General features: G+C 49.5%; 1 protein-coding gene across 1 annotated transcript; it reads right to left on the reverse strand.

The window, feature by feature from the left end:
- Nucleotides 1-870: 870 nt before the first annotated feature.
- On the reverse strand, nucleotides 871-27,076 carry LOC144097031 (cuticle protein 16.8-like). Its single transcript, XM_077629821.1, has 3 exons — nucleotides 26,953-27,076; nucleotides 21,590-21,852; nucleotides 871-1,245 (listed from the first exon to the last, which is right to left on the reverse strand). The coding sequence occupies exons 1-3, from the start codon at nucleotides 26,992-26,994 to the stop codon at nucleotides 1,005-1,007; spliced, it is 546 nt and encodes a 181-aa protein (XP_077485947.1). The 5' UTR covers nucleotides 26,995-27,076; the 3' UTR covers nucleotides 871-1,004.
- Nucleotides 27,077-27,427: the final 351 nt, after the last annotated feature.

Raw genomic sequence — 27,427 nt, forward strand, 5'->3', positions numbered from 1 at the left:
GTTAGCGTATAGTACGAGTTTCCTCAACTGTGTCGTGGCTAAGTCGTTAACTTGCCGGCACGCAGCGCGAGGCTTATAGTCATCTTTTTTTTTTCGCCCTTTTTTTTTTCAGTGGGCGCCCACGGTCAACGGAGGATTGCTGAACTGCACGGTGATGCTCACTGGCGTCGCGCATAATGGACGTGATCAGGAAACTATAAGCACGTGTAGCGCACTGGTGCGCGTACAGAGAATCATTTTTCGCTTTTACAGGGCTACCGAATATAGCTTTTTATAATGATCGATTGGAAGGTTAGTTTCTTTTATACGCATTTGTTGTACGTTAACTACACAAGCAAAGGTAAGACAAAGACTGCGCTTTGCAGCTCCTCCCCACCTCAGCGCCAGAACCTTGAGTGTGCCGTGCCAAATTTTTTGCTTTCGACTCCTTTCCCGTCTCTTCTACTGAATTGACCGATTGACTGATTGATTGGTTGGTTGGTTGGTTGGTTGGTTGGTTGGTTGGTTGGTTGGTTGATTGATTGATTGATTGATTGATTGATTGATTGATTGATTGATTGATTGATTGATTGATTGATTGATTGATTGATTGATTGAATATCTTAGGGCCAACTCTGAATAACAAGGCACGCTGTAATGTTCTCGGGGCTATATTCTGACACCTTTGCGATTTTAACTGTGCCACGAAACTTCAGCACTAAACCGTTCTTGCGTTTCCCCTGAGAAGAAATATACATGCCGGGATAGAACCCACAACCCTGGGTTCAGCAACCGAGCGGAATGGCCGCTCAGCCTCCGAGGAGTGTTCTTTTAAAGATCTCGAAAGGAAGGGCTCACTCAAGAATAATGTGCTTGCACGAATGCGCCCACGTATTTTACAAACTGCGCCTGTTTATTAACGAAGTAAAAAAAATATGCAACAAGAGTAGAAACAACTGGATGAAGAACACGTTTCATGCTTCCTTTATGGCCTTGCCGAAACGCGCACGTGTGGAGGCCTCGGTTCATTTGCTGGACGCGTCCTGCTGCTCCTGTTCGATGGGCACGATGATGGCCCTGTGTCCCGGTGGCACCGTGATGGTTCGCGCCGCCGTGGCCTTGGCCGTCCTTTGGGGCTGATCGGGCAGCAGCACCGACACGGGCACGTAGGAAGTGGCCGCGGAGGCCGCAGCTGCCGAAGCGGCCGCCGCCGACGCTGCACTGCTCGAGGGCCCCCGCGACGGGAACGGTAGCCGAGCAGATGACCTGCGCACAGGGACACCGCGCCACAGTGGCAGTGATGATCTGTGAGTAAATGCGCCTTCTGGGGAAGGGGGGGGGGGGGGGGGGGCTGATCCAGTAGGAGCACCGACACGGCACGTAGGAAATCCATGGCCGCGGAGGCCTCAGCTGCCGAAGCGGCTTTTTACAATTTTAAACACTTGTGGTGAACTGTAGATGGAGAAGAGTAAAAATATATCAATTCTTTCTTTACTGTACTAAGTCAATCTTGCTGTTGTGCTTTCCCTCTTGACATGAATGTTTGACGGTTATGTTCTTATTGATGCCCTGAACATGTATATTTCGATGCAATGTGCTCTCTGTTTAAATATGTCGCAGGCGCATATATGTTCTGTAGTGTTGTATGATTGTGGGTTTTCGTGCCCACTGAAGCTGTTGTAGGGAGCGGGGAACCCCGCCAAGCCTATATAGGATTTTGTCCCCGCTGCTCACATCCATTATGTGAAATAAAACCTGATTGATTGATTGATTGATTGATTGATTGATTGATTGATTGATTGATTGATTGATTGATTGATTGATTTTCCAAGGCACTTAGGTGAACAGAAAGAAGTTTAATGATATGAAAGGTGGAGAGATCTCTCAGAGGAGCGTTTCTTAAGCCCGTTATTCCACACTGGAGGAAAGGAAAACGAATGAAAGATAACGTTAAGAGTCCGCAGGTGGGAGAAGGTGACGACATAATACAATCAGCCGCATGGAGGACTTAAGGTGATGCTAACGTCCAGGTACACGCAGACTTGTGCACGCTACTCACGCGATATTAAAATCGTACATACCTAGCAATTCTAGACAAAAGCATTTTTGAGCGGGAAACCATTTATGAACGCAATTTTTTATATAATGTAAGATTTCACTATGACAATCAATATATCCGCAAATCACACAACGGCAGTCTAGTATTTTTTTTTTCTATCCACGTTTTTGTTGTCGTTAAAAGCGTTCTCCACTGGTTTTCTATGGCAGTCTTAAATATTCGATGCGATCGCTGGAAACACTTTAAAAGAAACATTTTGCTACATGTCAGAATAATGAACCGTTGCCTCCAATATTTCCATAACAGTGTCTGACGATTTTCCAATTTTCAAAACTTTTGCCCGAGAAAGCTTGAGTTGAACACAACCATGCATGCGACATCATAAGCGCGAATTGCTGGCCGAGTTGGTACACGTTCAAGTGAAACAGAACCGGCGAAAAAAAGACGCAGGACCAGGAGAAGACACACACAGATTGTTTACTTGAACGCGACCTCATGTGCATCGAAAAGGATGCATACCTATAGATAAGCGGGGTACAAGATATGGAAAAGTCACGAAGGAGATGGCCTCGCCATATCCACGCATGAACATTTATTTGCTCCCGTTTTCTCTAGAACTTATTACTTTGAGAACAGCTTTTTTTCCTTCAAAAGCGGATGACTGGTAACCGATGCCACCTTGGGTATTTTTGTCGCGTGATTTAGCTGAAGAATTCGAACGCCTTTTTGCCTGCTGCTAAGAGTTGTAAGTTTTCTTAATTATTCTTGTGCGCGATTTAAGAATCTATGTATTCACTCCTGCTTGTGCTAAATACATTGGCCGGCAATACTTCGGAATAAATAGAGTAAACATGTATAATGACGCGCTTATTCATTCCTCCGCATAATGATCCTTGTATGCACATTCACTCTCCTGCAAGAGCGGGACCGCTACCCCTGGCCTTTAACAAAGATTTTAAAAGCACCGTCAGCAAGATTTTGAGAGCACCGTCAGTAACGTGTTGCGCGCGCATTAGTATCGTTGTGCATCGTCTACGACCGCAGCCATACTGTACGCGCTTTGCTAGGTTATCTACAGTGAGAGTTTAATTTTATTGACCTGTGTTAACCACGCCTTATTTCCCTCTCATCTACTGCGATGCCAGTGTGGTGTCGACCTTTAAAGTTAATGAAGAAAAAGTAGTTATCTGAGGTATTCGAAATTTCCGGTAACTATTAAGTCTTTGCACAGCACCAGAACTATGCGTAGTTCTATGCGTAGAACTATGCGTAGTATGTAATACTTAAGCATATATAGCACTCATAGCACTGCGTAAAGAACTAGTGGTCCGTGTTAGTGGTGGACAGCGTTAAGGAGCTCGTGTCGCAGAAAAGCCGGCGTCGGCCGTAAGCGAAAAATTCCTCCTCCTCCTCCTCCTCCTCCTCCTCCTCCTCCTCGCATTGTACGCCACTGCCCCGGCAGATGGCGCGCGACGGCAGTCTGCCGTCGACTATTCGGCTCTAGTCCGCTTAGCGAAATAGCGTCCCAGTATTGATTTGGCTGTCATTAAAGCATTTTTACCCTTCTAATTCGCGTTGCCCTGCTGCTTCGTGTTTTCGATGTGGTGTTCAGAAACTACTCATGCGTGGCTTTTTTTCGTCATGGGTCTCGTGTGCGCACTTGTATGCGGAGGTGACGCTTATCTCACGCTGTGTTTTCTACCAAGTGCAATTGCACACAAAAACACTTCTCTTCTAAAAAAAAAAAAAGGAAAGGCTTAAGGTGCTCCCATGTCACTGCACGGTCCTCAAGAACGACCTCTCTGACGTCAGGTGTTCGCTATAGCGACCTCATAAACGCTCCGAAGTCGCGAACCCCAACCTCGCAGCCATCTATCTACCAGCGGCGTCGAAAAGTTATGTGCTCCCCGCGAGTCGAGCGCTGCTCGACGAAGCAGCAGCAAGATCAGGAGCGGCGGCGGAATGCAGGCAGCCTTCTTCCGACCTCAGGAAGCAGCAACAGATAGGGCACGCGAAAGCCGTGCGTGATTGACAGCGGCGTCACAGCGCTTCCCGCCGCCGCGGTCACACGGCTTGAGCAGCGGGCCGCTGATGCTGCCTACTCCTGCACCATACTTCCCCTACTCTCCTCCGACGCCGAGTCACGAAAAGACGACGCCACGCAGGAGAGAGGGAGAGAGAGAAAGAGAAGAAAAACGAAAGGAGGTTCCGGCGAGGCACGACTGTTTACCATATTGACTGGCACATAGTAGGTCGCACTTCCGTTCGTGAACCTACTGCCCTTAAAAAAAGCGGGCGCGTCAAATACTCCGGTCACGCGCTCGGTGTACAGCCCCTCTCTTTGTCCGGACGCTTTCCCTCTCTCTCTGCCCATCGTCCAGGGGATGAAGGGCCGCAGCGCACGGCATTATGCAGAACCGGCGTCGCTAAACCGACGATGAGCTCGCGTCTCGTCCCGGACCTAGCGAGCGGCCGGGCTGGCGGCCTTAAATTTCGAAACTGAAAGGAAAACAGAAATCGAAGACGCACGCGCCGGTCGCCGCTTTAAAGAAAACACGCCGACATCACCACCACCACCAGGTGTACCGAGCACGATGTCACCCTTCCGAACCGAGCGCACTGATTACGTAGGCGGCGGTCCGTCCTGCCGGCGACGCGACAATCCGCTCGCAGCGCCCTCACCTCGAGAGGAGTGGTGTCGCGCAGCGACAGCAAACAACGGAGTTGCGTCCGCTGCGTGCTGCCGTGAGCGGCCTGGGAATATGTAATATCCTCGGCCAGGGATTTGGTTACTCTCTTTCCCTGCCGCACGCCCGTCGCTGCGCTGAGCGATGCGAAAATATTGCGTCACGATGTCAACGCATTCGCCCTGTGAGTCCAAGTGATACGCGGCGCCGTAGGTGGGCGCGGCTGCGGTGGCGGCTTCCCGCCGAGTTAAGAATCGCTGTTGCGACGTCTCGATTTCTTTGCACGTATGACGTCACGGGAGAGTGACAGATCGCTTGGAAAAGCCTTCCTCCATCGCGTTAGGTTAGGCGTCGTATACTGTTGCCTGCACATAGCTGGAAATGATTGTTGGCGCATGTAACCTCGGTGTTGCTTTCACACCGGCAGCTCTTACTTCGTGGTAAGCAATATCGGTGTAGTGTGTCATAGTCTGAAACACGATGCTCCTTCGAACCGGATGTAAACGACACCTAGAATATATTCGTTTCTTGTTTCTTGAAAGTCAGTTCCCAGAAGTGGTGGAAGGCAGACAAAGTGAAGAAAAATGGTAACAAAAAATAGGTTTTTTCAGCGTAAATCATAAGGGGACAAAAGTCTCCAGGACATGTGAGCTGCAGCCGAAGTCTGTACCCCTGTTGCTAGCCGATGTCTCGAAGCCACACTTGCGGCGCAGCAAGTCGGAGTCAAGTGCTGTACTCACGGCCAGGAAATTTCAACAAACACTCTTCATTTGTACGCTTGCCACTCCGAATCGCGTGGAACTAAAACTCAAAATCAACGCAGGAATTTCAAATGATCTGTACACTTCATCGATTTTTTTTTTTGGCTGTCGGAAATGGAGTGCGGGAAGATACTTACGTGTCACATTTTTTGCAGGGAAGAGGAAAAACCGGCCTTGATAATTACCATGGTCACGCAGTATCTCTCAATCTTTAGTTTTCTCAAAATTACAAGTTTAAAATATTCCCACTGAGTTACGCGGTTTTTTGCTACTGGCGGCCAACAGATGGCGCTAGTTGCTGGATGGGCAGGAAAGCTGGGCATGCGTGTGGTGCCTAAATAAGGAGATCGTTGGCAGGCGTAGCACCAATGCGTTCAAATATCTTTCCGCGCGACCTGGAGATTTTCGTCCCCAAAAAATTCACCTTAAAGCTGAAGCGCTTACAAATCGTTGTGCATGATAATCCTCAAACGCAGATGTTTGTAGCATCACGTGAACAAGCTCGCGGTCCTGCTGTTCAAGCTCGCATTATTCGACAAGAACCACGGAGCAATGGAGCAGGCGTACGGCAGGCTCGTGCGATGTGACGAGTGGCCTCTAAGTGAAGCTATAAGGGGTCCGTGATTGCGAGCATTTCGCACCGGCATCTGCGCGACGTATGCATATGCGGATACGGCACTTACGACCTTCGACTAACGTCACTTTGCAACTGATGCTGTGGCAGGGACGCGTAAGGAACATCCCAATATAGTTTGCTTTTCAGCAACGAGAAACTATATCGCGTCCTCGCAGGAAAACCGCTAAAAACGAGTTCATTCGTACCATTTCACTGCATTCAGAAGTTAAGCTCCGAAACATTGTATATGAGCCGCGACTGTAAGTATTTAAAGCGGACAACGGGGCTAGTTGGTGATATTTAGATTCAATGCACAGGTAACTAGCTCTAAAAACAAGGACAGAACAAAGAAAGACGGACGCCCCTAACGCTAGTGGTGTTTGTTTGTTTGTTTGTTTGTTTGTTTGTTTCATTTGAGTCTATTCACAACAAAACCAGGTGGCCAAGGTTGCTATAGCGTAGAAAAGAAGCCCCCGGCCCGGTTTGATACATTGGCAGCCTACAGTCACAAACTAATTTTACGTTCACATAGACTGACACATTCATTAAAGCGTATACGTGACGTGACTTTATCTCAGAATGCCTGCAAGAGCTGACGAACATGGAAGTCACGCAGAAGCAGATTAGGTCGTTCTTGTCTGCAGAGCATGGTCTGGAGAGCCATTTGTTTCCACTTCAAATGGTCGTCCCATCCCTTTCCGAGGTCACCTTAGTTAGGCATGGTAAAGTTGTCATTGAAAACGGTAATCGGCATGCGATTTGGCGCTAATCCGTCGTAGCGTGAGACGGATTCAGCTGTGGTGGCGGCATAGGAGCGGCCGAACGAGCGGCCTTCGAAAAAAAAAAAATCTGCAAGGTCGTTCGTACGCGTTTTCTTTGCAGGCGCGTTAAGCTAACTTAGTTTGACTAGTGAAAGTGTTGTCGGGCCGGCTGTAGTTACCGCATGCATGACTCTAATCCACTTCCCGTGTCGAATCATGCCTCGCAATGCAGCAACCAAAGCGCGCCCTGGACGTTCAGTCTGCCAGGAAAAGGCCACTCCATTTCGTGTGCTGTGTGAATAGAGGTCGCTGCGGTATGCGAGGGCGCTGCAGCGCGCCTCGTACGGACGATTGTTAAGTACACCTCGCTTTGTTATCCAAACCGCTTCCGTAGTTCCTGCCCCCGACGCTACCTCTAGAAGTTTTCCCATGACACATTGGTTGCCTCAGCCCTCACCATGTGACGGCGCAGGAAAAAAACAGCGACAAAAGGCTTAAAAATGATCTCAAGGCAACGCAGCTCAACCTAGCTTATGAAGCCCTGAAACCGGCTGACGCTGACGGTGAAAAACTAGTAGGCCTCGCTGCCGATCGGTTTTGTGTAATGTGCACCGCCACGAAGAAAAACTTAATCCGAGTCGTCAAAGAGCTGCACGTTTTAAAGTGCCACCTTCGTGTTGAGACGACCCGCCGCGGTGGCTCAGTGGTTAGGGCGCTCGACTACTGATCCGGAGTTCCCGGGTTCGAAGCCGGCCGCGGCGGCCGCGTTTTTATGGAGGAAAAACGCTAAGGCTCTCGTGTGCTGTGCGATGTCAGTGCACGTTAAAGATCCCCAGGTGGTCGAAATTATTCCGGAGCCCTCCACTACGGCACCTCTTTCTTCTTTCACTCCCTCCTTTTTCCCTTTCCTTACGGCGCGGTTCAGGTGTCCGACGATGTACGAGACAACATACTGCGCCATTTCCTTTCCCCAAAAACCAATTATTATTATTATTATTATTATTATTATTATTATTATTATTATTATTATTATTATTATTATTATTATTATTATTATTATTATTATTATTATTATTATTATTATTGAGACGAGCTGCACTCCGTAAAAACCTGCACTACGAGATGTGTACTGGAGGCGTGTACAGACAGGAGGTTTGGCACTTTTAAGACGAAGATAGGCTATTATACTGATTACCAGGCGGCGTTCGCGCTCTGTCAGAGGTAAAGTACAACCGTTTCTTTAGAATACTCAAGAGAGGTTTTTATCATAGCGGAGGCGCACTAGCGTTTTACTGAAAGCCATCCGCGCACGCGCAGTGGCCCCTCCTGGGCCCACCCATGCCACAGCGCGTGCGCGGGAGACGTCCAGTGCATCTCCGCTATGCTAAATATATCTACTGCCTCGCTCAGCAACCGTAGGAACGAAGCTCAAATACGTGTGTAGCAGTGTCATCGGCTGGAGCTATGACACTGCTCGGCGCATGGCATGTCGCTGCATTTGGCCTTAGACATAGACAGCCTCATGTCGGCCTCTTAATTTCCCTAATCTGCGCACAGGCTACTCAATATAAGGCAATTCAAATCTGCGGTAGGTTCGCTTTGGACTGCCGAAAAACTCCATTCGGGACAATGCAGGCTCACATAGCTTCGCAGGTCCGATTCACTGTAATGCACTATACAGCTCCGCGAAAGTCCAGATCGAAATCTACATCGCCTCCTCGCTTTTGCATGTCTCTTTTCCGTTCTCCTTTCCCTCTCCCTCTCGGTCACCTTTTTTTTTTTCTTAACACGGGATAAGCGTAACAAAGCAGTCTTACAACCAAGCACGCGCAAAGGACACGGCAAAGACTCAATCAAGCTGGAGTCATTCAAGCGTCACGTTACGTCGAACCGTACCAGGCAATTTTGCGTTCCTTGGTCTATTCGCGCAGTTGTCGGGAAAACGGAGGGAGGGAGGGGGAGGGGGGATGTGCACGGTAAGCCACGACTGCGGAACGCGTCCTTTTGTTCTCAATCACCCTGGGAGTCTGACAGCCGAGACGTTCGCTGGTCGCATTGAGTCAAGGACGAACAGGCTGTATGCGGACACAATCTTGCTTGCGTTTGCTTCATATGCGCGAATCCTATTATATCCATGAATCAAGTGAGGGCTAATATGCGGCGATCACGACAGACCAAAGGTGGGCCGTCGTGGTGCCGAACGCACAGCAATAGTTTCGCAACGCAATGGTTAAAACACGAAGGGGAGAAAGGACATCGTTGGCTGCATTGTTATTTTCCAGCCAAATATTAATGGTTAATGGATTTTTACGCGCCAAGGTAACGTTGGTCTATCACGCACGCCCTATAGCGGACGCACGTTTTGCTGTTTCTAGGGCTTCTTTTCGGATGAATTTTTTTTACTTCATAGATTATGAAAGGATGCAGTACTCATTACTTCACGGAAACTACATTGCAACAAAATTACGTTACTATAGCTTCAGACTTATTTTCCACAGATTTCTATGCATTCAGCGCTAGCAAATCGTAAGGCACAGGTCGCCGCTACTAAGATCACGGCCAAGTTTCATCGGATACAGTGCAGTTGGGAAGGCGAAATTCAAGAATTCATGTGCCTTTGGGTTTGTGTGAGAGTTAGAAAACCCAGGCGGTTAAATTTATTCATCCCCGCCGTACTACGGCGTGCGTCATAGACCATAGTGTCAACTTTGCAAGTAAAAATCATTTAGCTATTATATTAACATTTAATTAACAATTAACGTATACACTGGCTAAACTACATTGCAGCCACCGATGCTTGTTTCGAACTTTCAGGTTGAACTGTAAAAATTCCAAAACCGCCCATGCCCGTTCGGTACCATGGTAACGCGCATTGCAACTCTTGGGATCATTAGCTGCATGACCATAACAGAAAGCGCCCATATGAAGCAAGCACAAGCAATCGGTATTCGCGAACGCATATTCATCCTTGTCTCAATGCGACCAGCTATAACGTTCCGGCTGTCAGACTTTCAGGGTAACTAGGGACAAAGCGACGCGCTCCACAATCGTGACTTAGCGTGCACGCTTGCCGTTGACTCGCGGCTTTTCACCCCTCTCCACCTCCACCTCCGCCCCCCCCCCCCCCCCCTTTCTTGACGACTGCGCGAAACGGCGAATGAACGCGAAAATGCGTCGTATAGTCAGGTGTAACGTGCTGCTTGAATGACTCCATCCTGACTGAGTCTTTGCAGCGTCCTTTGTCCGAGCTCGGCTGCTCGGCTGTTTTGTTGTCTTTATGCTGTGAACGGTATAAGTCTTTGGGTTAGCCAAGAAATAATTTTTTATAAAGAAAGACGACAAGCAAACTGCCTATACACACGGTCTTTGTTAAAAATATGCCCTCCACTGGTTTTGCTTCTGTACATGGCGTACAAAAATTACGACTCTTGTAGCATTCCTTACTCTCGTAAGCTCTGGATGGCGAAGCCTAAGGTCACCCTCTCCCTCGAAAGTTTTGGAGTGCTGGCAGTCTAACAAGAGCCAGGCTACATAGCCTAGAGCGTAAGCTGTGGACTGCGAATTTTTGAGAAAAACTGCGCCTCCCGTACCTCGACGCTACATGCATGCCACTTCCCCCTCTAACCCCTGCCTTTTTCTGCCTCCTTTCCTAAGCCTCGTTCCCATTAACTAGAAACGAATACTGAGATTCGAAACGCGCGAAAAGAAACAGCAGATTTCTTTCGGCATTTAACAATGGGAGGACCGCTTACGGTCCCAGATGAGCGGCATTGTATCGGTCTCGCGCTTGCCGCCTTCCAAGAACAAACTAACAGTGCACCGTGCGCGTCAGAAATTATCAAGTACAAGCTTACTGCTAATCTTTTTTTTTTTTCTCTCCTGTCAACGAAACCGCGTTGAGAAGCATCGGGAAATCGTTTGGACTAGTGAAAGCCTGCTACAAACATCGCGTGGTTCACAAATCAAAGTGTGGTTCCCTCCTACGCAGGTCGTATGGTTCGGACTAAGTAAGCACGCGAACAGAGCCCATTCGGGTTTAAGTCAAGTGCGACAGAGAATGGCCACCTATCGAAAAAGAAAGGCGGAGGAGCAACGAGGTTCCGGCGTATAATTCATATGATGCTCGAGCCACTTGCTTGCCTAGCCTCGTGCGCACAAGGACACCGCACTACCTTGCACCGTACATTCGTTGTCGAATAAAATACACGCCTAGTACGCACGACAACGTTACAACCACCGCCCCGCCCACAACCACGAGCCTCCCCGGTGTCTTAGTTACCTTGACGCCTCTTCGCCTTTTATATTTCCTCCGCGCGTCTCGAGCTTGTTAAACAATCGCGGCGAAAAAGTTACTGCCGCGAGCAAGCCAAGTCCAAACAACGTCGCGTTTTATTATACAGGCGCCGCCACTATGTAGGCTTCAAGCCCTCGCTCGGAATGCGGTCGCGGTGAGTATTAAAGCGCGGGCCAGCACGCTCGTAAAGTTTACAGCATCGAAAGCCGCCCGCGCGCGCTTTACATCCAGTGCGTATAAAACGTGTCTGTGTGGACATCGACGCGCTGGCTGCGGTTGTCCCGCTACCATTTCACCGCCTTATACTTCTGGTATATCAGTCGAATACGCGCGCTCCAAAACGAAGGGTCCAAGGGCATAAAAGGGGGACCCGTTTTAAGAACAAGAAGGAGCATTCCTCAGAGCACGCGAGTCGCATCCAAAGACGAAGCGAACCACGGACTCTCGCACGAAAAGAAATACCACGTCGGCGGACCCTGCGCGGTCATTGTTTCCGGGGTGGCGTAGTTTGTGAGAGCGCAGACCGACCGGGGCCGGAACTGCCATCGATTTTCTTACTGCCCATTGTGCTGACTCGAAGAGCTGGCTGCGCGAAAGGGGGAAGGACAGGGGCGGGGAGGGATAGGGAGTGCACACTCCAAATCATTCTGCAACACACCGCAGGCGTTGAGAGGTGAATCAGCCAGAGCTCGTTTCACCACCGGATGCGCGCGCGCTGCCTGCGCAGGATAATAAATGACTCCGCTCGCTCTCTCGCCGGCGAATTTTTGTTTTCTGTTTCACTTTTCCTACTTGAATGCGCGAACACAATGTGGACGAGACTTGAGTCAAAACTCACACCGCAAGGGGCTTTGCATATTTGACGCGCATTATATTGGTTATGGGGTGCCGTAGCGTCAGCGCGCGTTTGTTTAGCGTCCTGCGTGGTATTCCAATTGGAATTGGTATTACGGGTGAGACGGACGTGTGTCATTGCAAGTGCGCGTGCGCCTTGGTCAGTGTTGCGGAACAAAGTAGAGTCTCTCACGAAACGGCCCTTGCTTTTCGCTACTCCTCTTCCAAGGCCGCGTACTTCTTGTACACGCTTTCGAGCTCCGCACCTTCGTCGTACTCAAAATAAAAAATTACAAACAGAATTGAGACTGCGCAAGTAGTCCTTATTGGCTTCCGCATTTGTCACAGATTGCATCAGCCTTCATGACGACACAAAATATGGCTGCCTCGATAGAGGTAGTTTTCTCTGTGGCCGCGTCGTGTGAGCGAACTACTCAAGGCTTTGAAATTTGAGTTTTTTTTTTACTCAAAAGGAGCTAGGCGAGCGAGTATGGCAGACAGACGTGGTGGGCCTTCGGCTCAAAATACTTTGGTCAGAGAACTATATAATGAGCACGGGAATTCGCCTTGTCAGGAAAGATTGCGCCGGGGCTCAAGTTCCCTGGTTCGCTCACTTTTACATGTACGATCAAGGGCAGTAACCCTCCAGCCTTTCAACGCTTGACTAACTTTATCGAATGCCCACTGAAGAACACTCGCAAGAAGGGGCTGTTTGCGGAGCCCTTTGCTCCTCGAGCACAGTAGCGAAATAGTTAATTTGGAGTTTTGGTTAAATATCTTCAATCCGTGCAGTTTAGTTTTTGAGCCGCGCAGTGTAGCACTTCAGGCGCCCTTAATCACCAAAAAGTCCTGTCAGGTGAGGTTGAAGGTACCTTAAAAAGCTTCACAGCTTGAGCCATGCCATAGGTTCCCCATTAAACCGCTGAAAGGCAACCCCGCAGTCTGAAGACATTTTGGCTAAGGATGCACGCATTGCTGAGCAATGTACTCTGGCCTTGACATCAGCACTAATTCTGAAGTTGAATCGATAATTCTTAGATCACTTAGATCATTTCCACTTTCCAATCCCGTACCGGGCCTTCTGCCGCATCACCGGGACGATTACAGCTGGCCTCATGAGGAAACATTACTCAGGCATTCCAAGAAGATACTCGGTGAGGGTTCCACCCCGCCGCGGTGGCTCAGTGGTTAGGGCGCTAGACTACTGATCCGGAGTTCCCGGGTTCGAATTAACCCGACCGCGGCGGCTGCGTTTTTATGGAGGAAAAATGCTAAGGCGCCCGTGTGCTGTGCGACGTCAGTGCACGTTAAAGATCCCCAGGTGGTCGAAATTATTCCGGAGCCCTCCACTAAGGCACCTCCTTCTTCCTTTCTTCTTTCACTCCCTCCCTTATCCCTTTTCTTACGGCGCGGTTCAGGTGTCCAACGATATATGAGACAGAAACTGCGCCATTTCCTTTCCCCCCAAACCAATTATTATTATTATTATTATTATTATTATTATTATTATTATTATTATTATTATTATTATTATTATTATTATTATTATCATTATTATTATTATTATTATTATTATTATTATTATTATTATTATTATTATTATTATTATTATTACACCCTTGTCAGTGCAGAAGGATTTAGAGTCTTAACAGAGCGTTATTATATACCGCTATCTTTACTGCGACCATCAGCCTCTCGCTAAGCACAGGCATTGCGGGCACGTGTCGAGAATAGAACATTCTAGCTCTCCGCTAATGCGCGACCACTAACGTTACCAAGCCTGCAAGGAAGTGCGCATGCGCGTGTTGCACCTGCGTGGCTAGTGCCTGGCGACACGGTAGCGGTAGCTTTATGGAGGAACGTTATGCTAAAACTCTCTAATCATCGAAGGGCCAGGACCAGATGCGTCTGTCTCGCTTTCTCCCCAGTCGAGGGTCATGGACCACTTTTAGACTATCCAAACTTGCCATGTACTTCGATATAGTTTGCGAGAGCATACATCACAACACGCTGCCTTCTCATGCACGGCGGGACAGCGGAAAACAATGATGGAGCAAACACGATCGCTCCGCTCTTCGCGGTATATAGCGCTTGCCTTCAGCCGCTGCTCTAACTGAAACCCTTTGTACCAGACCGCGCAGACGTCGCTGCCGTAATGAGCGCGGGCCACGCCGGGTACACGCATATATGCGAGCGCGTATGTAGTTCAAGACTGCGACGAGCACGTTCAGCGACAGCACACAACGTGTTGTGTGCGTGTGTGCGCACGAATGTATACCCGCTGGGGAAATCTATCAGCACGGTAATGCAATCGATCCCGTCTTATCTGCGCGGGGCATCGCGGCGGAGACGCCGCGAACGACCCTTAATGGAGCACGACTTGCATTCCAAACACGGTCGCGCAGCCGCTCCGCGAAGCCCAACGCCGAAAGTTATAGAACGGACCTGTAGGAAGGAAGGCTGCCGAAGCGGGACAATTGCCGTAACGCGCGCCGTCCCGTTTTCTTGGTCCGGCTGATTGCGGGCTTCGGAGAGCGAGTGCTGGAGGGAAGACGGCAGGTCTGCGAGCAGTCAAGTGAGGAGAGCCATGCGTGATCGGGGTCGCGATGCTCACGGAACGAATGCGAGGAGAAGGGGACCGCTTTCGTTGTCGGAATTGGAATGCATGTTGGAGTTGACCACGAGCGCGCTATAGTATACGTCGCCGGGCCTGTTTTGCTCGTTCTTTCACGGACATCTTTCACGGACGGAAACAGGGAAGCGGAGGCACGTCAGGGTGGGCACAGCTTCGTTGGACGCAAGACGGACCGGAAGCAGCGTACGGAAGCTCCACGCCGGAAATGTACGGCTCGCTTTCGTAATGCGAAGGTGAGAGGGGGACAAACGTCTACTTCGGCGTGCAGGCGTGGATTCCGTTTTTGTCTTTCACGATACAAAAGGCTGTTATAAAGATAAGAATGGGAGGGTCTGAAGAAGAGATGACAGCAATACCAGTCTCGCTCGAGTTATGCAGCTATTTATCGTGTACTAACGAACGTACGATCCTGTCCAATGTTCTTTCTACCACGTATTATTTGTGTCGAAGTAAATATTAATCTTGACCGAAACCAACTGAACCAACTTTTCGCACTGACCAGGTAGGTGCTAACTAGGTTGAAAGCTGCACCAACGCTTGAGCTCATCACGGTTCAGCTCGACTTCGGTTTAGACACGTTCGTCAAAACGAACCACGAGGTTTATTCAACGACAAGGCTGTATACGTTGCATCCGAGGAGAACTACTCGTATGTTTCCTCCCCGCTCGTCGCGCCGTGAGCGGAAGCGAGTGATGTAGGTGGTGGGATGCTAAGCGGCCGCGAGAATCAAAACTTGAATGATAGCACAACTGACCCCGTAAAAGAATGGGCTTTCACGTTCTGAATGCGTCATACCCGACGGAGCGACGCCCGACTGTTCCTCTTCGCCTTTCACGCTCCCATCACATGCAGTGGCTGCTTTAACCAGAGCATGGCTACACGTCGGACCATCCTTCTGTGAGTGCAAATTTCCCCGGCCGTCTCTCGCTGAGTGCATTACTGAAGCCGTGAAAGATTTCACCCGAGAAACTGAAGCGGGCCCGATCAAATTATACGCGTTCTCAGACTAGCGCATGTATTCGTGGGACAAAAGAACGGAACACACACGCGCTCACGAATAACGCGCGAAACTGAGCATGCAAATGAGCGCGCGTTCCGGAGCCGTCAGTCAGCGACTGCGGCCACACGCGCAGATTCGCGTTAGTCAGTCAGTCAGTCGCGCGCTTCCTAACGCGAGCTGCGCGGGGTGACGACCCGACCTTGTCTCGCGCATCAACGCGGAGAAGGCTGCATGGCACGCTGAGAGAAGCTTCCGCGTGGAATCGACGCCCCATCGTTACCCGCCTCACTGCTCCGTAAATGCGTGCAATGAGGCAGGTGTTACCTAGCGTTGGCGTACGAAAAAAAGCCAACAGTCACCGAAACCCGGCAAAGCATAGGGGAATGTTCTTTTTTTTTAGTTTTGTGGTAATTATCAATGGGAAATTAGTAGTGTAACCATTTTTGTATGAAATATAATCGATTAGAAAGCAGAAGAAAAACAACTACACCGGTTGGATCCGAACCCACGACCTCGGCATGTCGCGTGAAGATATCTACCAACTGATATACGATGGCGGCTATCTAATCTTTTACTTTCCAGGTTATTTATGTTGCATGCAACCTAACCTTGAGAGTAGTGTTCCCCAGCGGCACCATCGACCATAGCGCCAGAGGCGGTAACATCATGTTATAACGCAAATGCCAAGTAGAGCGCTATCGAACGGTGAGAGAGGCAGGCATGCAAGTACCCTCTTAAGCTTCATGTAGCAGACGAGGAGAGAGAATTGAGGGGCTGTGGAGAGTGAAAAAAAAATAGAGGGTGGAGGGAGGGGGCCTGTGACCAACTGGATAATCCAGGATCCATGTGTGTCCAGCAGCACTATGTTGTTCGTGAGAGCCTCGATTTCACATGTGCTATAGCTGTTTTATGTCCTCACCTAGGGGACTAAAGACTGCTCTATGGATGCATAACGACTGTGGCTCAAGCGTGCTTTATGTTCTTGGTATTTGCGGCAGCGTGCTCTGACTGTTGCGTGCCACGAAGTTTTCTTTCGAAATCATCAGAGACATGGGGCTTAATTGCTACATGTAGACAATAATTACGTGCTTACGTGAGTGCACATGATATTTGTGAGAGTGAGTACCGCTTCATGTTTTATCATCCTTATTTGGAGCAACCTGATGGATACAGTACCAGCCTAACATCTTCACTCACCATTGAAGAGTTTTTCACTCAGCGAAGTAGTACCGATCCGTAACTGCATTTTTTTAAAAACTTGCAGCTTAAATTGATGTGCCATGTTTGCAATGGCGCAAATGGCCTTCGCGCATATAGGGAATTTCCAAGGCGGTTGTCATAATGTACTCTGTGCAGCTTTGCATGAAGCTCTGTATAAGTTCTACACCTGTGTATATCAGATGATATACGTATAGCTTTCGTAAATATTGTAAATCTGGTTGTAACATGTGGTTCGTCAGTCTCCTCATTCCCGCAGTCCCGTCCGATTACGGCACTCAACGAAAAGATAACAGGCCTACCCTAAACAATGTACGACCATATTTGCCAACCCTTCCCGTTGTTTCTGTTGTTAGCCAGCATGCTTGACAATGATGCTCCAAGGGGCAAGCGCAGCTCACCTACAAGGCTTCAACTCAAATAGGTAAACACTGTGTGGAGCATGACAGCAGCGACAGTATTGTACCGCGCGGTAATCATCTCCATATAAGACGATCTGGTGTTAACCATCTGATAGCCTAGAAATGCCAAGTGCGTATCTTTGCACTTCGCTGCGAGCCACATGACGCGGAACACGTACTACGTCGAGAACGTGGCAATCGAAGCGTGCGAACTTGGCATAAAATTAGTTCCCTGAAATGGTTGCCTTCTTACCTCCAACATTAAAATCTATAATTATCCCCTGATTCTTCCCTTTTTCTCATCCCATTCCACCCTAATGCAGCTCCTCCTCTTTCCAGTAGCGTGCACTTTTTACTGCGAGGCTGACCGTTTGTATATGTTGGAGATGTATGATTTTGCGCTATTGACATCCGTAGCGAACCGCCTTTGACCCTGTCTAGTTCGTCAAAGGTGCGTGGGTGCATATGATGCAATTTGTCGCTCAAATTACGCTGAAAGCTGCTTTCTTTCTTTTGTTTTCGCTCTATCCGACACGCCCCCCTCCCCAGTCTTTCCTTCAATCCAAGTGAGACATGCCAGGAGCGCAAATTCGAAGCAGGCATTGGCGTGCATTGGTGTGGCACCGCCGCGGCCCCTGCAGCCCACTGCACGCAAATCTTAACGTGCGAACATTATCCACCGCGTCCGGCGCAGCAATGACGCCTCCCTTTCGCACCCCCCGCGCTCTCCGCTCAGCAACCGACACCCTGCACGCACGACCGGAGACAGCGATGCTAATTTATGCCGCTCTCACCGATCTCGCACCTCCGCGGAACCGCCGCATTAGAACGACCCGGTTCTTTCTTTCTTTTCTCTTCTTTTCCTCTCGCGTTCCTTTTGTCGCTCTTTTCTTTCCCGGCTGCCCTCGCGCGTAGGCGAGCAATGCCGCCGCGAGCCATCGCCGCAGACGTGGACGACGTGTGCGGTTCGGCCGTCAAAGAATGCCGCCCGTCGGTCGCTCGGCGCGTCCACGCCGGATGTCGGTACACGGGTGCCGCTTGTGACGCGCTCCCGAAGCGCACACTACTACACGGATAGGCGGTCACCCTTCGGGTTGCGCGTGCGGTGGACATCGAGCGTCCCCGAAACGAAGGAAAATAACAGCAACGATAATAGAAAGAGAACACAAGGCGCCGGTGTGTGTCCCACTGAAGTCACCGCGTTCGCCGTGTCTGGTGTCCGCTTCCGGGTTACGGCCTACACGGAGTGAAGCTGCTGTGCCGCACGGACAGTGCAGCATCGACGGGGTCGCCGCACTGAACCACTCTCCTTTTGTGCAGCTATTCCTTACCGCCTTTTTTTCCTTTCTTTTATGTATACTGGGTTTTTTACTGATCTTAAACCCCAATGCCGTTGCCCTTTGGGGCACAGCTTGTAATGCCAGCCTCAGCCGGTGTACGGTATGTCTCCAGTTTGACGTTGCGACGACGATTACAACGGCAAAAACATCGAGCGCCTGGGAGCCTGGGGACGGCAACCGGTTTGAGGCCGTCAGATGTCGCCATTGTCGCGCTGCTCGGATCTCTATAGGAACTTTACAGCCAAAACTTCTATAGTCGGATACAACTTAAGAATGTACCGGTAAATGCCTCTCAAATGAAGCCCTCCAGCCAATAGAGCCGAGAAATTTTCATGACGTCACGGCTAATCCGGTTACCCCATCATTAATCACCATTCACTTGCCAGCCCCTTGCTGTGGTACACTAGCGGGTGTGACGGGATTAGCCAAGACGTCATGACAGTCTCTGACGTCACAGGTTGGAGGACTTACTTTGAGAGGGACTTGCCGCTGCGTTCTTGGATGTATCTGACTGTAGAGAAGACACGAAGTTTTTAAACGTCAAGAGCTCCAGTAGCACGAAAAGAATTTGACCAGACGATTTGCGAATTGTTCGGTATACTGGCGATCTGGTATGAGTGGTAAATACCTTCACGTTGCACTTAATACATACCTAGAAATTCTGGACAAGGGCATTTTTCAACCGAAAATAGTTCATGAACGCAATTTATTTTCACATATGGTAAGATTTCGCTCTAACAACCAACATGTCTGCCTATCTCCCCTAGTCAGGCATGTATTTTTTTGTTGTTAACGTAATTCCTATCGTCAAAAACGTTCCCCATTAGATTTCTATGGCAGTCTTAATTACTCGATGCGAGCGACGGACAAACTTTAAAAGAAAGATTTTGCTATGCATTTGAAGAATGGACCATTATCATCAACATTTCCATAACAGTACCTTACACTCTTCCACTATTCAAAAATTAATATCCAAGAATCCTGGACTTGTCCACCACTGCGAACTTGTACACTCTCCCTCGAAGCGTTTAACTCTACGCGAGTGGTTGGGCAGCGTTTCTAGAAAATTAGTCTAGCATGCAGGAAGGCGGAAGTGCATTCATCACCTTGAAAGATACTGCTTTGTAGCCGTCTGTCTATTACAGTAAGAAGAGCATAGCTAGGCCTGCTTGTTAGCCTCTCGTGCCACCTACATTAAACAGAAAAAAAAGTTGGAAAATTACGGGGATTCTCTTGCGAAAGCAAAAGCAAAGACCACAAGGTGCCACAGATCAGTGGGGCTGCTAATTAATTTCCATTGCCTGGAGTCCTCTGGCATGCGCTGAAACCTCAGTGCAAGCAAGTCACTACACTCTGTACACATAGTCGAAACGTGTGAGCCGCAGGCGAGCGACCCTATACTACTATACCGGCGATCTCGTGCCCCGGTGTCCGTGCTCCCAGCCGCTGTTGGGACGAAAACAAAACCTCTTTCTTCATTACAACGCGGAAATTCGGCCGCTGCACCGGGACATTAATTGCGCATCCTGGTCAATTACGCTTCAAGCGCCCTGTAATTAGCAATACGGATGAAGCCGGAACAAAGGTCAACTGCTTATCGCACGCAAGCGAAAGGAGTCGACCGCAATTATTTAGCTGGAAAGTTAGGCGGAAATGGGCTGCGTTTTTTTTTTTTCGCGCCACAAGTCGTCCTCATTCTCGCACGGAGTGTCGTCATCTTATGTGAGCTAGTTAGTTTAGCACTGTATAACACCAAAGATTACAGCGAGGGGAGTGGGTGGGTGGGGGGAGGGGCTGCTTTAAAGCCGGAAATCTTAAAGCCCCAGGCGTTGTTACAAGCACGTTAGCACACGTTCCACCAGGGCAGAGAATGCTGCATAATAAGACGGATAACTTCCGTGCCTGTTTCTCGGGGTTAGCAATTCGTCCCACACATGGAATAGTCAAGTACGCCGTACACGCGATCTACTTTCGCATGGTTCGTGGGTGCTCTTCTTGCAGACAGAAGAGGTGTGATCGAGTATTCAGGGACTACCCCATCAAATCTAGAATAGTTACAGTCCAGTGAAGTTGAACTGGCTGGTGAGGTAAAACTTGCTCTTGAAACACTCTACTTAGTTCAATGAACCGCTTTGTGAGGTAGAACTTCGTCAAATAACGGAGTATTATCATTTTGTCTAATTTTTTATCGTATTTGAAACGCAGCACCTGAAGTTTGATATGCATATCGCTGTTGAGATCACTGCTTAGGCTGTCGATCCAACTTAGTGGATTAATCAAGATGCGTTGAGCCGTGAGCGTCCGGCTTCAACACAGCGTGTGGCATCAAGCAACTAGAGCTCATGCAAGTTATTTATTTTCCTTCTTTTCCAGCCTGACCGGCAAGCTTGGCAGACGGAAGGCGCAACATCGCAAATAGATGTAGACTTTAACTGCACTGCAAATGGCGGCCTTGCTGGACGCCTAGCGTGAAGATCAAAATTAAATTTTTCTTCCCAGATTATAGACGAAGTAGCAGAGAAAACGTCCGCACAGTACTCAGCATGGCGGGTGTACTTCGATGATAAAAACAACAGCGGCCGTGGATATCCCGCGCGCATTTGTCGCGGCGTAGAAGAGGATTTGCGCCACCTGCTGTACGCACCCAATAGTGCAGTCAGCCAGCACCCGATACCTGACAGCAACAGGCCTGCCGTTAGACAGCGAAGCATGCACAGGGGCCATATAGTAGGGTTTTTTTTCTTCCAATTTCATTCATTCCGTAAATCTGTTTCCACTTAGGTGTTATTACACCTGTCTTGAGGCAGTCATAAACACATTTTTTAAAAAAGCTAGCAGAACAGGTAATGCTAGTTCCAACCGAAAGCTAAAAATCCTTGATTCGAGAGAGGAGGTATGGAAGAGAGGAGATGGTAAATGGGAGTGGGCAAAGAGGGGGAAGTGGCTGCGAAATTGGGGGGGGGGGGGGGGGGGGAGGGGGGGGGTCCAACACTTTCCGCCTCACCTGAAGACGACGTTGGCGGGGTTGAGGCTGGCAGTGCCGGGCTCGTTGGTGAGCACCTCGGCGCGGAAGCCGCGCTCGTCGGCCACGTAGTTGACTCGGCGGCTGCGGCCGTCGGCGGTGCGCAGCGTGTAGAAGCCGGTGACGCGGCCGGTGACGTCGGCCGTCTCGGAGCGGCCGTGCGAGGAGCCGTCCCGCGGGTCGGTCGCCGTGTAGCTAAACGAGTAGGGCCTCCGGGGGGCAGCCACGGCCACGGGGGTCTCCTCCTGGAAAGACGCAGGGCAGGTGGACACCCGGAGCTGACGCGCAAGCAGTGGAAAAATAATTCACAGAGACACCTAATTACATTATGTGTTGCGAATGCAACAGCATCAGAGGCTAGTGATGCCTATACAGGAAGTGACGTGACTGACCTCTAGGCAATGGGCGAATTTTATGACCGACACATTTTTCCCCCATGAGGCTTTTAATGTTATTAGTTAAAAAAGGAGAACGAAAGATGTTTACTCGCTCCTGCCTAAATCCTGGTCAATCCTACATTGTTGGTACAGAGGGCTCACCACTTTCCCCGAGCCAGAGCGGAGCCAGAGCCGAGTGCTCCGGGCTGGCAAACTGCACTGCCCAGGAGGCGCTGCAGTTGTTCAACTGAGCACCTGAAAAACTCCTGCTGTCCGCCGCTTGGGCCACGATCGTCGCGAGACCGCATTCTGAACGGCTTGAGACAGATGCTGCGCCATTTCCTTTCCCCAAAAGCCAATTATAATTATTATTAACGGCTTGAGACACGCGTTTAGCTGGTATAAAATTGGATGTCCTCGATGCAACCGCTGACGCACGCCACTTATCTATGCTTATCTATAAGCGCAGACAGGTGGTGTGGGAAAGAACTACGGGTTCGCCCAAAAACATTCTCGCTCTCGTCGCTAGGCTGAGCGTAACAGCGCTGCGACCGACACGGCAAACTTAATCGCGGGTGATCTACAACACCTGGCTCTGGACAGAAGGCATGTGAGCATTCGCGACTACATTTGCAACATTGTTCGCCTTCACACATGCACGTCCAGATTGAGAGGGTTGCTGGAATGATCACATGCAGCCTGCTGTAGCACCAGTGGCAGCTTGTCCCTTCTGGTATGCCGTCTCACTCTGAGGCAGTAACACCTTTCCTGCGCCCCTCTGGCGATTTTGTGCTAAGGTTCCCACGGCATTTTTCGCGTTTATTTCCACAGCATGCACTATGAGGCTCCAAATGATGTCGATACCGGGCCGTTACCTTGCGTCAACAGTAGCTACTATATACAGGAGGTTCCTCCTTGAAGAACGTCAATACTAAGCTGTGCTATCAACTTCGTCTAAGTACACTGCACAGTAAGGTGAGCGTCAATTTTTCTTTTTTGCTCTTTCATCAACGCTGAGCTCCAATTGACCTTCGTTATAGTAATGTACCCGGCTCAGCAAGACCGTTAACTGAACGTGTTGGTTTGATTGCATCTCGGCAGAGAGTGCAACTCGCACAAGGGCGATCACAGCGCTCGTCGTGCTTTCTTTTAATACTCCTTGCCGTTCGATTCGCACCATGTACCAAGATGCGACATTCGATGCACTTCACAACATGCAGTCATAAGGTTTGCTGCAGAAAACAGAAACGCAGGTATGAAAAACCATTTTACTCTCCTTCTACAAGGTGCTGCGCACAATGAACGAAATATGATGCTCTGCAGACATATCCGTCAGTTTGGAACACATGATTTCAGTTCGATGTAAGTGCCGACCCATTTACATGAACAATGCCAAATCACCTGCAGTGAATGGAAGCATTTCAAATGAATCCATAAAAAACGGGGATCTTAAACCTTGAAATGTAACTGACAGGATAAATAAATCCGACAATGCACTGAATAAAATGAAAGACTTGTTGGAAACAATATCGGCTGCGGTTTTCAGATATGATTCTGTTTTTGCGCAGAAATCATGGTCACGATCACTTATTATACAACTTCTGGGTTGACCTATAATGGTATGAAAGGAAAGGTGTTACTGGCGGGCGCACGGTTGCGCTGATCACCGAGAAATAATAAAGTCGTTGCCAAGCTGTGAATATTTCTGTCCACCTCATAGCGTAGACATGACACGACATTGACCAGGAAAGAGTGCCAACTAATTTTTTTTTCAGACTCTAGACTAGTTTCCGTAATCGCTACTTTATTAATTGGTTTTTGGGGAAAGGAAATGGCGCAGTATCTCTCATATATCGTTGGACACCTGAACCGCGCCGTAAGGGAAGGGATAAGGAAGGGAGTGAAAGAATAGAGGAAGAAGGAGGTGCCGTAGTGGAGGGCTCCGAAATAATTTCGACCACCTGGGGATCTTTAACGTGCACTGACATCGCACAGCACACGGGCGCCTTAGCGTTTTTCCTCCATAAAGACGCAGCCGCCGCGGTCGGGTTCAAACCCGGGAACTCCGGATCAGTAGTCGAGCGCCCTAACCACTTAGCCACCGCGGCGGGGCCCGTTATCGCTACTGCCAAATTGACACACTGGATTGACGAGCCGATCGAAGCGAGCTCCGGTAGAGTTCCGGGACAGTTCCTTTCAGACGTGCGGGACAGTTCCTCCACGTGGCGACGTGTCCTTGGCCGCAGTTGGCGCAGCGCACTGGGCTCAGAGCCTCACAGTCAGCAGTGGGGTGCGGTCCGCTACAACGGGCACATCGCGTGTTGAAATGGCAGTGCTTAGACACATGTCCCATCCTCTGGCAGTGGAAGCATTGCGGCACCTCCGACACGTACTCCTCCACCTCGTGGACGACCGCGTTCAGCTTTACTCTCCGGGGCCGCTCCTCATTTGGCATGAACACCAGCATTACCTTATCGGTTGCCTCCGCGCGCAGCTCGGAGGTAGAGCCTTCCCGAACGCGGGTCCTCACCCGTCGCGCGTGGACGACGCCCTGCGAGCTGAGCTGCTCGGTGATCTCTTCGTCCGTGTACCACTTGGTGACGTCGTGAATGAGGCCCACGTTTTGCTGGTCGCTCCTGGGAATGTGAACGTCGACGGCGACCCCGCAAATCTTGTCGGTTCTGAACAGCTTCCTGGCAGCGTCCGCGGAACCGACTTCGACTAGGAGGCCTCCTCGCACAGTTGAACGGGAGCTGAGGAGCATTGCCGTCCCGACCACCGAGCGCACAGCCTTATAGAAACCGCCTGTCGTGAAGGACGCGAAATCTTGGCCTGACCTGGGTGTCAGCAGCATGAGAAGACCATTCTGTGTGGTCTGCTGGTCGCACGTGGCGGTAGTGGATGGTTGAATGCTAGGGTCATGGTACGTTCCGTGGGCAGCGGCATTTCTGGTAAGCATTGACCTTCTGAAACGGCTTCGCACCAGACGAGGGTTCCTCGCTGCCCTCTGTCCGCGGGCGTAGTCACAAGTGGTATGAGGGTTCGGCCAACTAGGATAAGAGGCCCCCTGATGATCATGGCGGTCCCTCCTGGTACTGACGTTGTTGACGTTACGACCACCGGCCCCAACCCGTCCGATGCGTTGAACAATGACGCTCCGAGGCCTTCGCAGTGACATCGGTTACCACTCAGCTGTCCTGAGTCATATGCTCTCAAGTTTCATAAAACGGAAATTGATGCAGAAAGCGAGGAGACGCTGATGTGGTTCGGGGCGCTGTTTATGCAGTAAACTGGCGTGAGGCTCAGGTGACGCCCTTGGAACTTGCGTGTCTGCAGTCCTAGGCACCAAAGAGTTCCACTTGGAGAAAGCTGTGGCGACGACTAGGAAATTCAAATAACAACTCCCACCCTTCCCTTATCCGTAAAAAAAGCACCTGCACCAGCTGAGTACTCCTAAATGCAGTGCCTCTGAAACGGAGCGCAACCCTACGTTCTTCATAGCTGAGTATATGGTTATGACTTTGGATACGCAGTTACTCAAAGCATCTATTCATTCGTGCAATGATGGGGCCAGGCAGGTTGTATTTCACTGCAGCTTGAATGCAGTTTCGCCTGCTCACGACAGTTTTTATTCGAATGCAGTGTCCCGAAAGGCGCAACACATGCCTTTTTTGTGGTCATTTGCACCTTTCGTCGTCTGCTCGTTGTTGTATCGTTTGCAAATTATTCCCATGGCTTGAATTCAGAAGTGCGATCGTTTAGTCAGAAACAGCGTCCAAAAGTTTTTTTTCACCTTCCTTTGCTGAAAACATTGCAAACATCTTAAGATGAAAAACCAAGGCGCGAAAAAATTGGTACGTACAAGAGCACTTGGTAGCGACTTGGCAAACTGGCAACACTGGATTGTCCCCTTTTACACCCTTGACGTACGTGAAGAAAGAAAAAGTCTTGACATAGCATGCATTTGTCATTGACAAGGGGCTAACTAACGGTGATTCTCAGATCTCTTTTGTCCAGTGCGGGTGTTCACTCCTCCCGTTACAGAAGCGGTTATTGCGAACCCGCAATATAAGCATAGCCTTAGTGATTTCATGTCATATTTATGCCTGTACGCCACAAGGTTTGAAACTTGCCGAAGTACCTTACACTGCCGTACGGTCATGCCCGCTGCACATAAGGCTTGCCTGTCAAAGCTGCTGTGAGGTCACTATCTCTTGCAGGACGCAAGCGCACACAACGTCTTCATGGGGGAGGACAGTTCAGTTGGCATTGCGCGAAGCATCAACAGCACTTTTAAAGGATGTTCCACTGCAGGCACATTACGCAGTTTCCAACAGTGCCATGAAATGGGCCCATTTAACCATCATTTTCCGAAATTAGCACTTAAAAATTTCGGGTGTCAGTGTGGACGTGCACCTGACTACTAGTAGATTAACTGAATTGAGCTATTGGTTTGAAATTCAGAAGCCACATGACGGAAAGCAAGAGGAGTCACCTACAGACGTGCATATTCTTCACACCTTGCAAACTTACCATAAAGTTGAAGTTGGGTGACGTTTGGGTCAATTGCATCCCCGAGAAGTGTACTCAGCAAGGCCTAGCCTCTAGGTAGTTACCAAAAAGCTGTGTACACACCAACAGCAATTATCAAAGGAACGATTTCTTCATACGCATGCACGTTAAAGATCCCCAGGTGGTCGAAATTATTCCGGAGCCCTCCACTACGGCACTTCTTCCTTCCTTTCTTCCTTCACTCCCTCCTTTATCCCTTTCCTTACGGCGCGGTTCAGGTGTCCAACGATATATGAGACAGATACTGTGCTATTTCTTCCCCCCCCCCCAAAAAAAAACGATCATACGCATACAACTGTGCTTTAAAAATATTGTAATCAGCGCCGCGTTCATTTCAAGCCGATGACTTGTTAATACTGTTGGAAGCGCATGCAGCGGACGTATGCAGCTGCTCACCTGAGCGTCCTGGATTTGTTCCGGTGGCAGTATCTCGTCCATGTGAGCCGCCAACTCCACCGCTCCAGGAAACGCCAGGTTGCTGCATATTAGGCCCAGCAAAGCCGCCGTTGTTGCGATTGTCCCCGCCTGGTAATGAGAAACGCACTCGCTGACTCATCACTTCGTCACAAGAACATCTTGTCTTTATTGACTGAATGAACGAAGTGTTGCAGTAGTGACTGAAATTCATTGAGAAAGACTGTTGTCAGCCTCTTCATAGTTAAGTAAAGTGATGGGCCAAAAAAAAATGACAGAACTACAAATCCTGGTACAGCATATGATCGTCCACTACATAGGATTTGTGTCGACGTAACTCGTAGTAGAAAGAAACAAGCCAGCAGATGATCTGCAAAATTATATAGCGTTCCGAAAACTAACATCTCTTCAGTGCAAATGCATGCTCAATGTGCTATACAGATGAGGCCACTTATAT

This window comes from Amblyomma americanum, chromosome 7 (genome assembly GCF_052857255.1).
Source record: "Amblyomma americanum isolate KBUSLIRL-KWMA chromosome 7, ASM5285725v1, whole genome shotgun sequence".
NCBI lineage: Eukaryota > Metazoa > Arthropoda > Arachnida > Ixodida > Ixodidae > Amblyomma > Amblyomma americanum.